At 39.5% G+C, this 12,500-nt stretch overlaps 1 protein-coding gene across 1 annotated transcript in view; it reads left to right on the forward strand.

Moving 5' to 3' along the window:
• The window catches only part of LOC143741280 (uncharacterized), a 33,080-nt gene that overhangs the window by 15,193 nt on the left and 5,387 nt on the right, over positions 1-12,500 (forward strand). Inside the window, 3 exon segments of the mRNA XM_077233706.1 lie at positions 777-899; positions 8,480-8,605; positions 11,085-11,210. Of these exon segments, the coding sequence (XP_077089821.1) occupies positions 777-899; positions 8,480-8,605; positions 11,085-11,210 (375 nt within the window).

Below are 12,500 nucleotides of genomic sequence, written 5' to 3' on the forward strand. Positions count from 1 at the left end.
GAGCGCGCCGCTAGACGTAACGCAGTTGTCCACGTCTGTCGCCATGGTTACTGCGGCAGTACGAGCGGAAACCAGGGATAACGCGGATATTACGTCATTGACAGGCGACAAGTTACACGAGACGAGCCATTATTTAAAATTGTAAATTTCTCTGAATTTACAAATTCTTGGAAACTTTGAAGCACATAAATATCACACGGTGCAAGTGGTTTTTTGATATTTTGATACAAAATTCTTACATATTGTACCTTTAAAGAGTCTGTTTTTTGTGCTGGAGCTTATTTTCTCTCTCTCTCTGTGTGTGTGTGTGTGTGTGTGTGTGTGTGTGTGTGTGTGTGTGTGTGTGTGTGTGTGTGTGTGTGTGTGTGTGTGTGTCTGTCTGTCTGTCTGTGTGTGTGTGTGTTTGTGTTTGTGTGTTTGTGTGTGTCTGTCTGTCTGTCTGTCTGTCTGTCTGTCTGTCTGTCTGTGTGTGTGTGTGTGTGTGTGTGTGTGTGTGTGTGTGTGTGTGTGTGTGTGTGTGTGTGTGTGTGTGTGTGTGTGTGTCTGTCTGTCTGTCTGTGTGTGTGTGTTTGTGTTTGTGTGTTTGTGTGTTTGTGTGTTTGTGTGTGTGTGTGTGTCTGTCTGTCTGTCTGTCTGTCTGTCTGTCTGTGTGTGTCTGTGTGTGTGTGTGTGTGTGTGTGTGTGTGTGTGTGTGTGTGTGTGTCTGTGTCTGTGTCTGTGTCTGTGTCTGTGTGTGTGTGTGTGTGTGTGTGTGTGTGTGTGTGTGTGTTTCATAGACATCGACGAGTGTAAACTCCAGAATGGAGGCTGTTCTCACGAGTGCTCGAACACTGCTGGCGGTCACGCGTGTCACTGTCCCTTCCCTCTTATACTGGACCATCACAACACAACCTGCGTCAGTACGTCATGCATGCCTGTGTTGTTGAGTGTGCGGGGGGGACTTATGATTTGGGGGCCCTAAGCGATTCCAGGTATGGGGCCCCAACAGTCAAACTTTAAACTCAAAACACTCTTTTCTTTACTTTTCTCCTATTCTGTTTTTTTTTTTCAACATTGTAGATAAACTGCATTTTAAAAATATCTGTAACCTGGAACTTTATTTTCTTAATGTAAAATTAAATACAATTGAATTCACAAACTAACTATTTATAATAATAATTATAACAATTCATTACATTTAGATGTAGATTTTCTCTGCACTCAGAGCGCTTTACATAGAAAGGGGAATCTCCTCAACCATATGATTATTTACAGTTAATTAACCATATTTGTTATTACACTGTAATATAATGCGTCACAATTTCTGTAACCTGGAACTGTTGTAATTCCCTAAGCGGCTGCTTACCTCGCTTATTGGTTAAGTCCGCCCCTGAGAGTATGTTTCCACTGTTTTGCATGATGCAAGTAACACCTCTTTCATTTAGAAAATGTAAGAAGTATCTCTGTCTCTCTCTCTCTCTCTCTCTCTCTCTCTCTCTCTCTCTCTCTCTCTCTCTCTCTCTCTCTCTCTCTCTCTCTTTCTGCGCATGTGCGGAGTGAGTGTGGAAGGAGCCGGTTGTTGGGAGTGAAAGTATCTCTTTGTTTGAGTGAGATTTCTTTACTTTTCTATTTATTTATTTATTTTTCTTATAACTTATTTATAGTTAATAGGTTTAGTTTTTTCCCCTGACTTCGGTCAGAGAGTGAGGTAAATGGGGTCGGAAATGGCGGATCTCTCACGATTAACAATTAAGCATGGTTGTAAGTGTATGCCTGAGGCCGTGGTATCAGTGGAGGATTGCCTGATAGCTGTGAGTGCGGCGATCGGTGGTGCTAATATAAAATCTGCCTCTCGTATGAACAAAGCAATTGTGTTTTTTCTTAGTGAAAGCCAAATGGTGGATGAATTAGTTGAAACCGGGTTGATAATCAAAGACATTTTTGTGCCTGTTTTGCCTTTGTCAAGCCCAGCCAAGAAAGTCATTTTATCTAACATACCTCCGTTTGTTAAAAATGAAAAACTAGAGCAAATTCTCCAGAGGTATGGTAAAATAGTAAGTCCTATTAAAATGATTCCTCTTGGATGTAAAAATCCCGAGATTAGACACGTGATGTCTTTTCGGCGTCAGGCTTTAATGATTCTGAACTCTCAGAGTGATCCATTAAATCTGTCGGTGAAGTTGAGTATTGAGGGAAAGGATTACACTGTGTTTATAAGTTCAGAGTCAATGAAATGCTTTGTGTGTGGTGAGTTTGGACATGTTAGACAAACTTGCCCGAGGCGAGACAGGCCAGCTCCGGCTGCAGGTGCGGAGAACAGCGAGAGGGCGGCCGGCGCAGATGTTGCTGCGACGGCTGTGGCGTCAGAACCGCAGCCGGACGGAGCGCTCGCTGCGGCCGGTGATGTGCCCGAAGTGAGACCGGTGCTGGAGGCCTCTGGAGACGGCCTGGCGGGGGCTGTTGAGGAGGCGGCCGGGCCGAGTCATGCTCCCGCTGTAACGCAGCCGGAGACGAGCCCGGGACAGGTGTGTTTGCAGCCTGAAACTGAGTTGTTTTGCGATGGAGGACAGGCGCAGCCTGATAAAATTGAGAGTGATACTACAACTGAAGAAGCGTTTAAACAGAGTAAAGATGACATTTTATCTCAAAACCCTGTGGATTTAATGGATGACTCTGACAATGAGCACGATGATACGGAGTTAATGAGAGATTACGCAGCGGATTCGGAGCTCATCTCTGGAGGTAAGACCAAACTTTACTCACTTCAGCAGATCAATCACTTTTTGGATACTACTAAAGGACTTCGTAAACCGAGAATTGATTCATATTTTCCGGATGTAAAATTGTTTTTATTGTCCGGCACCATGGCTATGAGAAAAGCTTCCTTTGAAGAGCTTGATAAACCAAAACGGTACCGTCTCAAGAAACTTTTGAGTAACGTTAGAAGTTCTTTGAATTTGCAAAGTAAAAAATGAGTATAGTTTGGTTGTCAAATAACCCTTGTGGAGTTACTTTATTGTTTGGTTATTTTTTGCTTCCTTTTATGGCACCTTTGAGATTTAGTTCTTTGAATATTAATGGGTGTCGTGAGGTTTTGAAAAGGACTAGTCTTTTTGATTATATTATTATGAAAAAAAGTAGTGTTGTTTTTCTACAGGAAACTCACACAGATGTAAATAATCAATTTCAGTGGCAGAGTGAATGGGATGGACAGGTTGTTATGAGTCATGGTTCTAGTACCAGTGCAGGGGTGGCTATTCTTCTTGGAGTTGAGTTTAAGGAACAGAATGTGAGCGTTTTTGATGTTCTACCAGGTAGATTGCAAAGAGTAGATGTTGTTTTACATGGGCTCAATTTTTCACTCTTCAATGTATATGCCCCTAATATTGGGACTGAACGTACACTTTTTTTGGGGAAACTTCATACAGCATTAAGCAGTGTCCCACAGGGTAGGTTTATTGTTTTGGCTGGAGATTTTAACTGCACTTTAGATCATACAGTGGACAGGAATCATGAAGAACCTCATAGTCCGTCAGCAGATGTTTTTAGAAAATTGATAGTTTTTTATGATCTTGTGGATGTCTGGAGAGAAGCTTTTCCTGATGTAAAACAATATACGTGGATAAAAGTAAGTTCGAATAGGGTTTCTGCAGCAAGACTTGATAGAATTTATGTACAAAGAAGTGTTTGTGAAAAGTTTTTTGATAGTTGTATTATTCCTACTCCTTTCTCAGACCACCATTATATGTCTGTTAATGTTATATCTGCACAGAGCACATTTAAATGTCCCTACTGGCGTTTTAACAATAAGCTTTTGCAGGATCACAACTTTGTGCACTCTTTGACACTTTTCTGGGAGATGTGGAGAGAGAGTAAATCTCAGTACAAGTCCCTGAGTCAGTGGTGGGACATTGGTAAAGTTCAAGTCAAGATGTTTTGTCAGAAGTATACTGCCCACAACAAGAATACTCTTGAAAACAAAATGAGACAACTTGAACAAGATATTTTGCAGCTGAACATTGAGCAATATGATGGAAGTACTGTTGAAGCGTTGGAAACAAGGAAAATTCTTCTCCACAATCTCCTGGAAGAGAAAGCCAAAGAGACTCTGATTCGTGCAAGGTTTACATCTTTTAATTGCATGGATGCACCAACATCTTTTTTTTTCAATTTGGAGAAGAAAGTTGTTGATAGAAAAATTTTAAGTCGTCTGAAACTTCCAGAAGGAGGTGAAACAACTGATGAGCATGAAATAATTACTCAAGCACTGCTTTTTTATGAAAATCTTTATAGAGCAGAACCATGTGATGGAGAGATAACAGAAACACTTCTCCAGGATCTACCACATCTGATGGAGAGTGATAAGGCCAAGCTTGATCAGCCTTTGCAGATGAACGAACTGGCTGCTGCTATTAATGATATATCTTCAGGAAAGGCTCCGGGTTTGGATGGCTTAACGGCAGAATTTTATAAACAGTTTTGGTCAGTGATTGGAGAAGATTTGTTCTCAGTTTTTTCAGAGTGCTTTGAAAGAGGCACCTTACCGCTGAGTCTACGAAGAGCGCTTATCACCTTGCTACCCAAAAAGGGGGATCTTGCGGATATAAGAAACTGGCGACCAGTGTCCTTGCTTGGAGTGGATTATAAGATACTGTCCAAAGCGTTAACTAATAGATTAAAACTCTATATATCAACAATAATTCACGTAGACCAGTCATACTGTATTCCAAAACGTACAATATTTGATAATTTGTTTCTACTTCGTGATTTGATTTCATTTGCCAGAGATAATAATGTTAATGTGGGTTTTTTATCTTTGGATCAGGAAAAAGCGTTTGATCGTGTGGATCATGAGTTTCTTTTTAAATGTTTTGAAGCATTCGGTTTTGGTTGTTCTTTTCGTTCTTATGTTAAATTATTGTATACTGATATCTATAGTTTCTTAAAAATAAGCGGTTCACTCACAAGACCTTTTTCAGTTGGCAGAGGCATACGGCAAGGATGTAGTATGTCAGGTATTTTATATGCCATGGCCATTGAACCATTGCTAACGGCTCTGAGGCGTCAACTTTGTGGTATTTCAACGGCGGGCCATTTTACATCAGAGATGGTAACTGTTAAACTCAGCGCTTATGCTGACGACGTCACTGTAATAATAAGATCAAATGAAGATGTGTGTAATCTGGAAGCGGCTCTTGAGATTTATCAAAAAGCCTCCTCAGCTCGAGTCAACTGGGAAAAAAGCTCATCTTTGTTATTAGGCCGATGGGAGGAAGAAGGTAGGCCTATTCCAAAACTTCCTCAGCGCTGCCCCTGGAGTTCAGAGGGGTTTAAAGTGCTGGGGGTTTTCCTTGGAACAGAGCAATACATGCAGAATAATTGGGAAGGTTTTTATGAAAAGGTGGCTGGTCGCTTACAGAAATGGAGGTGGATTCTCCCGCAATTGTCGTATAGAGGGAGGGTTCTTGTTGTAAACAATTTAGCTGCATCTATGCTGTGGCATCGTTTGACGGTTATTGACCCCCCAAAGGAGCTACTACAAAAACTACAGAAGGGCTTTGTTGATTTTTTTTGGGGTGGTTTTCACTGGCTTCCTTCTGGAATTTTATATTTGCCAGTAAATGAAGGAGGACAAGGACTGATTGAACTGTCAGCTAAAGTCAGAGCCATGAGACTAAAATCTGCCCAGAGACTGCTTTTTTCTACAGAATTTATTCCTTGGGTGTCATTTGGACTAACTTTACTAAGTTCCCTTTGTGGTAGTGCTCTTGATAAGCACCTGTTTTTGATGTCACCTTTTATTGAAAATGTTAAATTTGGTGCAAATTTCTATGCATCGGTTTTGAAATCTTGGGAAGTGTTTAGGTTGAATCGATCTGAAAATGATCATTATGGCTTGAAAGAACCACTGTTTTTTAATCCTTTTTTAGGGAATGTTTGCGTATCTAATAGTATAGTTAAATTATGTTTGAAGAAAGGTTTTACTAAAGTAGGACACTTGATTAATTTAGACTTAAAAGAGTGGAGATCAGCAGAAGATGTTGCCAGGCAGGTTGATTTGAGGTCTGTGAGGGTGGTAGAGCAGTTGATTTCAGGCTTGAAAGCTGCTCTTCCTTCTTCTCTTTTTCAGTTTGTAGAGCTTTCCTTAGAGGGTGGGCCTACACATCTCGCTTTTCCTATTTTAGGTGTGTGCCCTGGAGTTTGCCCTGAAACTAGTCAGGTTGGGAAGCTGCTAAAGTTTGAGAGATTAAAAGGGCTAGTTTTTCATACAGTGGGAAAAAAAGATATGTATCAGGTTTGTGTAAAAACAGCTTATTTTAAAGATCTTCATGATAGATCTGATACAAAATGGAGAGGAAAACTCACAGTTGCAGATGAGATTAATCCTTCTTGGAGGCTTTTTTATAAAAGTCCCCTTCCAAAACGTTCAGGTGATCTACAATGGAGAGTATTACATTGTGTATTAGCCACTAATGTCTTTGTGTCCAAATTCACTTTGAATGTTTTGCCCTTATGTCATGCCTGTAATAGTCATGAAACGGTCTTTCATGTTTTCATTGAATGTCCAAGGTTGGTGCCACTTTTTGCATTGCTGGGAAGAATTATTGATGGGTTGGGTTTTGATTTTAACGAAGTACTTTTTATTTATGGCTGTAGGTATTCTAAAGTGAACAAGGATCGCTGTACTGTTGCTAATTTTATACTTGGGCAAGCGAAACTAGCTATATGGAAGACTTGTAGACTTGCTCTTGAAGGACGAATTGTTAAAGTTCTAAGTCTGTTTACAGCACTTGTTGAATCAAGAATAAGGGCAGAATATATATTCTTTAAAACTACAGGAAATATGGTTGAATTTATGTACAAATGGTGGGTTAATAGTAGGGATGGGCATTCGATTAAATTTTCTTAGTCGATCGTCGGGAGAATTAACGATCGACTATCGATTAATCATTAATATTTTTATATTCAAATTCATTATTTATTTTTATATTATATACTTTTTATAAATTAAAAATGCAATGAAAATACAAAAATACAGCGCGTTTTTCCTCGATTGGATCTTTATTACAAGATGATCAACTTGTGGCAGTAAAACTGGACGTTCGGTTAGGCTAAACTTGAAGATATATATGCGCTGCGGTGCTCGAAAGCAACGGAACCTGCAGCTGCGAGTTTGCGTTCTTAAACAGAGACCCTCGTTTGTTCCAAAATAATAAATAATAAAAAAAATCATGTTAAACAATAACTTAACCAAAAACATAATAATACTTAGATCTGACAGGTTTTGTCAAAATGTAACTCAGAACTATCCAAGAACGGAGTCGAGAAAGAGAGTGAGAAAGATTAGCCTACCTACTGTAACAATCAATTCGGCTAGGCTACTTAACAAAGCCTCATAAAAAATAACTAGTAACTCACATACAACTTCTACACCAGTCTACTGATTTTTGTTGAGAAAGATAAGCATGTTGATGACATGATCTGGGGTCAGACGCGACCGCAACCTGACCGTCAAGCCTCGTTTACACTTTCGCCTGGCTCTGCAGCGCGAGTCTCCACAGACTGCGCGCGCACCTCCCCAAACAGACGAGGCGTTTATACTCGACGCGCTCGCCTGTGAAACACCGAATACCGCAATGACGTCATTTTTGCCGCGCTCACCTTCGCGCTCGTGCGGACGCGTCGAGTGTAAACGAGGCTTCAGTCCAGCCGCTGAAAACACCCGCTCTGAGGGGACTGACGTTGCCGGGATGCACAGGTACCTCCGCGCTAACTTGACCAGCCCGGGGAACACGTTCACTTTCCACTCACACTACGCAAAGCAGCAGCATTAGTTTAATGATAATCGATAACAAATTAACGTGATCGACGAAATTCTTAATGATCAATAATCGATCGTCGATTAATCATGCCCATCCCTAGTTAATAGTGGGTTGTTTGTGTTGTGTGAAGATGACTCTTTATCTTTTGTTTGGTGAACATTTTTGGATAATTCTTGTATTACTGTTAAGTGTGTAATGTAATTTTTGATTGAGTAAAGAATTTTAAACGTCTCTCTCTCTCTCTCTCACTCTCTCTCTCTCTCTCTCTCTCTCACTCTCTCTCTCTCTCTCTCTCTCTCTCTCTCTCTCTCTCACTCTCTCTCTCTCTCTCTCTCTCTCTCTCACTCTCTCTCTCTCTCTCTCTCTCTCTCTCTCTCTCTCTCTCTCTCTCTCTCTCTCACTCTCTCTCTCTCTCTTTCTCTCTCTCTCTCTCTCTTTCTCTCCCTCTCTCTCTCTCTCTCTCTCTCTCTCTCACTCTCTCTCTCTCTTTCTCTCTCTCTCTCTCTCTTTCTCTCCCTCTCTCTCTCTCCCTCTCTCTCTCTCTCTCTCTCTCTCTGTCTCTGTCTCTGTCTCTGTCTCTCTCTCTCTTTCTCTCTCTCTCTCTCTCTCTCTCTCTCTCTCTCTCTCTCTCTCTCTCTCTCTCTCTCTCTCTCTCTCTCTCTCTCTCTCTCTCTCAGACGTGAGCTCGTGTGCGCTGAGGAACGCTGGATGTGATCAGATCTGCTCTGTGGGTTCAGAAGGTCTCGTTCAGTGTAGCTGCAGGGCAGGGTGGGAGCTGGACTCCGACCAAAGGACCTGTGTTGGTAACACACACACACTCACACACACACACACACACACACACACACACACTCACAAACAAACTCACGCTGTCTCTTACACACACACACACACACACACTCACATCAACTCAAACACACACACACTAGATGACAGCAGGCGAGAAGCAGAGCCGTTTTGAGTTGCACTGAATCACTCACAATAAGAGTTTCTGGCAGGTCACGTTAGTCAAGCTCTCATCAGTGACTCTCAGCTGATCCAAGTCTACCTATAGACCTTATGTAGCCACGCCCCCTTTTCAGCACTGAGCTCGTTGTGTTTTGATCTTGCGTAGTTATGAATGAACGGCTCGTTTAAAAAATTTCCAAGGTCTATTTGTTAAGACATATGCTTTACAATGCTCATGATAACTTTCGTTATCTCTACAATAAGTAAATCAACTTCACCAGCTAATTAGTCCTGGACAGCGATGCGATACAAATATACGGAGCGACCGCAAAAACGGAAGTTCAAAGACAATATTCTAAAGATGGCGGCGCCCTCGTTTCTCCGTCACATATGGTCTATAGGAATACGACGTCTATCACTGTATTCATATATAAGCTCCTTCAGTATGATCAACAGCTATTGCGTTTCTCAGGAGCAAATTACCCTCCTCCCTCCCCAGCTCCACCTGTCTCCAGTCAGGATTTGTCTTGCTGATTCCCCTTTGAATCAGACTAAACTCTCAAATTTCGTTTTACATTAAACTATTGACATTAATGATATCTGCAATACATTCATGTTGGTTCTGTTGGGTTTACCCTAAGGCCGTGTGTCCACCAAAGCGGTTTTAGCCGGCTGAAAACGCTAGACGCTCTGCTGAAAACGCCTAGCTGTGGGCGCTTGAAAGCGTTTTGGCAGTGCTGTGATTTTTCAGTTGAGACGATTCGTTGCTATGATACAGAGTATCCGCGGCACAGTTTACTTGTAACTGATTTCGCAGATATTTGTTTCATACTAAAAATTAATTTTTCATCCATTTTGTTCGGTTAGCTCTGCTGGTTGATGTCGTTGTACAGAAAGAATGTTGTGACAGTTGGTCGGTGTGGTATTTGTGATTGGACGGCTGTGTAAAAAGTGACAGTGATTAGCGCAGCGTTTTTCCCAAAGTTGAAAATGTTTCAGCTCTCAGCGACCAATAAAAAACGCGGGGCACTCAGCGCTTAAGCGTTAAATACACGTTACGCTCGTTACGCTCATGGCGTTTAAAAAATGCGCCGCTCCTATTGAAAACAATTAGAATTTTACGCCAGGATCCAGAACCATACCGCCAATCCAAACTATATGCTAATAGTCAATCGTATTTGCAATCGTACATTAATTATGCATAAGTTACTGTTATTACTACGGTAAGTGCATGAAACAAATGTAACAAGGACACTGCAAAATAAAGTGTTACCGATTTCTGTATAAATATGATCCACGTTAATTGCATAAATCTGAGGGTTTTTTTTTTTTTAGATGTATGTTTTTCAACTTGTCTTCAAGAAAAAAGAAGCTTTAAGGTTTTTTGTGAAAATAAACGCTCTCTGGTTTAACATTTTAAAGCAAAGAAATTAAAACCGTCTTAACATTAGTATTTTTTTCGTAATTTTCTTAATTACTTTCTTAAAAGTAATTTCTTTGTTGATTTGCAATAATTTAATAAAATAAAAATGTTAACAATAAATAACAAATATAATAATAATGTATTTTATTATTAAAAACAATAATAATAATTTTGAATAATAAAATGAAAATTATTATTATTAGTATTATTAAGTACGCAAATCTAAATGTTTGTACGGTAATAGTATTGCAATAGTAATTTCTTCATTGATTTGTTTAATTTTAATATTTTAATCAAATAAAAACAACATTTGTAATAATAATTATTACTATTATTATTATTATTATTAATAAATGCTATTTTTATTTTACAGTACAATAACCATATTAGTAATTACAGTAATTTCAGTAATACAGTAATTACAGTAATTTCTTTATTGATTTGTTTATTTTTTATAATTTAATAAATACATGTATTTTTTAATAACAATAAGTATGCAATAAGTATAAGTTATTAAGTATGCAAATGTTATTTTTAAGTACAGTAATAGTATTGCAATTATTAAATACTCAATTGTTTTATTTTACAGTACCACAATTGATTTGGTTAAATTAAAATAACGTCTTGAATTATGATTGTAATAATAATAAAATGTAGCTGTAGCTCAAACAGTAGAGCATTGGCGCTTGCAACACCAAGGTCATGGGTTCTATTCCCAGGGAAAATTTTGTGTGTGAGGCAAAAAGCAAGAAATGATAAGAATGTAAATGTGTACCTTGAAATGCAGTGTAAGTCGCTTTGGATAAAAGAGTCAAATACATAAATATAATAGTAGTGATAATCATTTTACTAATAATAATGTTTTAGTCTCTCCTCAGCTGACGTCTCTCTCTGTCTCCCTCTTTCTGCAGATGTGGACGAGTGTGTGAGTTTTAACGGCGGCTGTGAGCAGGTGTGTGTGAATCTCGCTGGCGGTTTTAATTGCAGCTGTCGCTCGGGCTTTGAGTCGCGTAAAGACGACCTGACAAAATGCCAACGTGAGTCACGACACACACACACACACACACACACACACACACACACACACACACACACACACACACACACACACACACACACACACACACACAGACAGGGCCGTATTAAGACAGTGTGGTGCCCCTGGGCACTATACCTCAGTCCGGGGGTATGCTCCACAGTAAGAAAATATTAATATTCCATATTTTAAAGCATCAATCTGATGCATTTTTAGATGCATTTTTTTGCCAACCTGAAGAGAGCTGGAGAAACTTAACTTCAGCCATGAGTCAAAAATATTATGGCCTCCGTAGCGTTAGCTAATAATTTTACCAGCGCAGTTAAAAAAAAAAAAAATCAAGTCGAATTTCTATAACTCTGTGTGTTGAACTGATAATAACTCTTTTGTGTGTTAAACACAATCTACTTACTACAGACAACTTCATTATAAAGAAAAACAACAAATAAAAAAAAAATATGATCATAATCTATGACAAAACTTCGATTATAAACTAGATTAGTGGGTAAGTCAGCAGTAAAATTTAGAAAAATCACAAGTGCACAATAATTGTATAAAATCTGAACATTTAGTGAAACAAAAACATTATTTGGTGGGGAACAAATAAGAGACAATAAGTGTAGCACTAAATCTGGTAAAACGTTTTCATGTATGAAGTTTAGCAGAACTGCTTCTTCCTTGATTTTGTGCAAGCAAAGGTGTCAACTACATCCCAAAAGTCCATTTCTTTGTTACCGTCTCCACAGTTAGCTCCGGCTTCGTCAGACTGAGCGCTGCTAGTGATCGCAATTCCCGTGATGTTCTCCCAAAAAAACTTTCGATCCCTGGAACATTTTGAATTGTAGCTAAACGTCTAGCGTCCTTGTCTTTCTTTAACTTTCTTTTTGCAAAACCACTCAATTGACGTCTGTCCATTTTGGATTTAGATTAATTTTCTGAAGCCGTTAAAAAAATGGCACATTTGCGCGTGTACTTGTTGTGGACCAACTCAACTCTGACAGATTGGGGAGGGGGGAGTGATAGTGGTCATGTAATCTTTATTTATTTATAATTTAATATTATTGTTAAATTAGTGTTCATAAACGAGTTATGTATGGTCTTTCAAGAATTTCAAGTTAATAATATAACAATTTACGAAAAATATTTTTAAAGCATGTGTCATGTGGTGCCCGCCAAGTGGTTGTGATTGGTTGGTGCCCCTGAGCACTGGCCCAAGTGCCCTTATGGATAATACGGCTCTGCACACACACACACACTTACACTCACTGACACACACACACCAACACGCACA

Source organism: Siphateles boraxobius, unplaced genomic scaffold, assembly GCF_051911475.1.
Source record: "Siphateles boraxobius isolate OS27281-9 unplaced genomic scaffold, OSU_SipBor_1 183, whole genome shotgun sequence".
Classification (NCBI taxonomy): domain Eukaryota; kingdom Metazoa; phylum Chordata; class Actinopteri; order Cypriniformes; family Leuciscidae; genus Siphateles; species Siphateles boraxobius.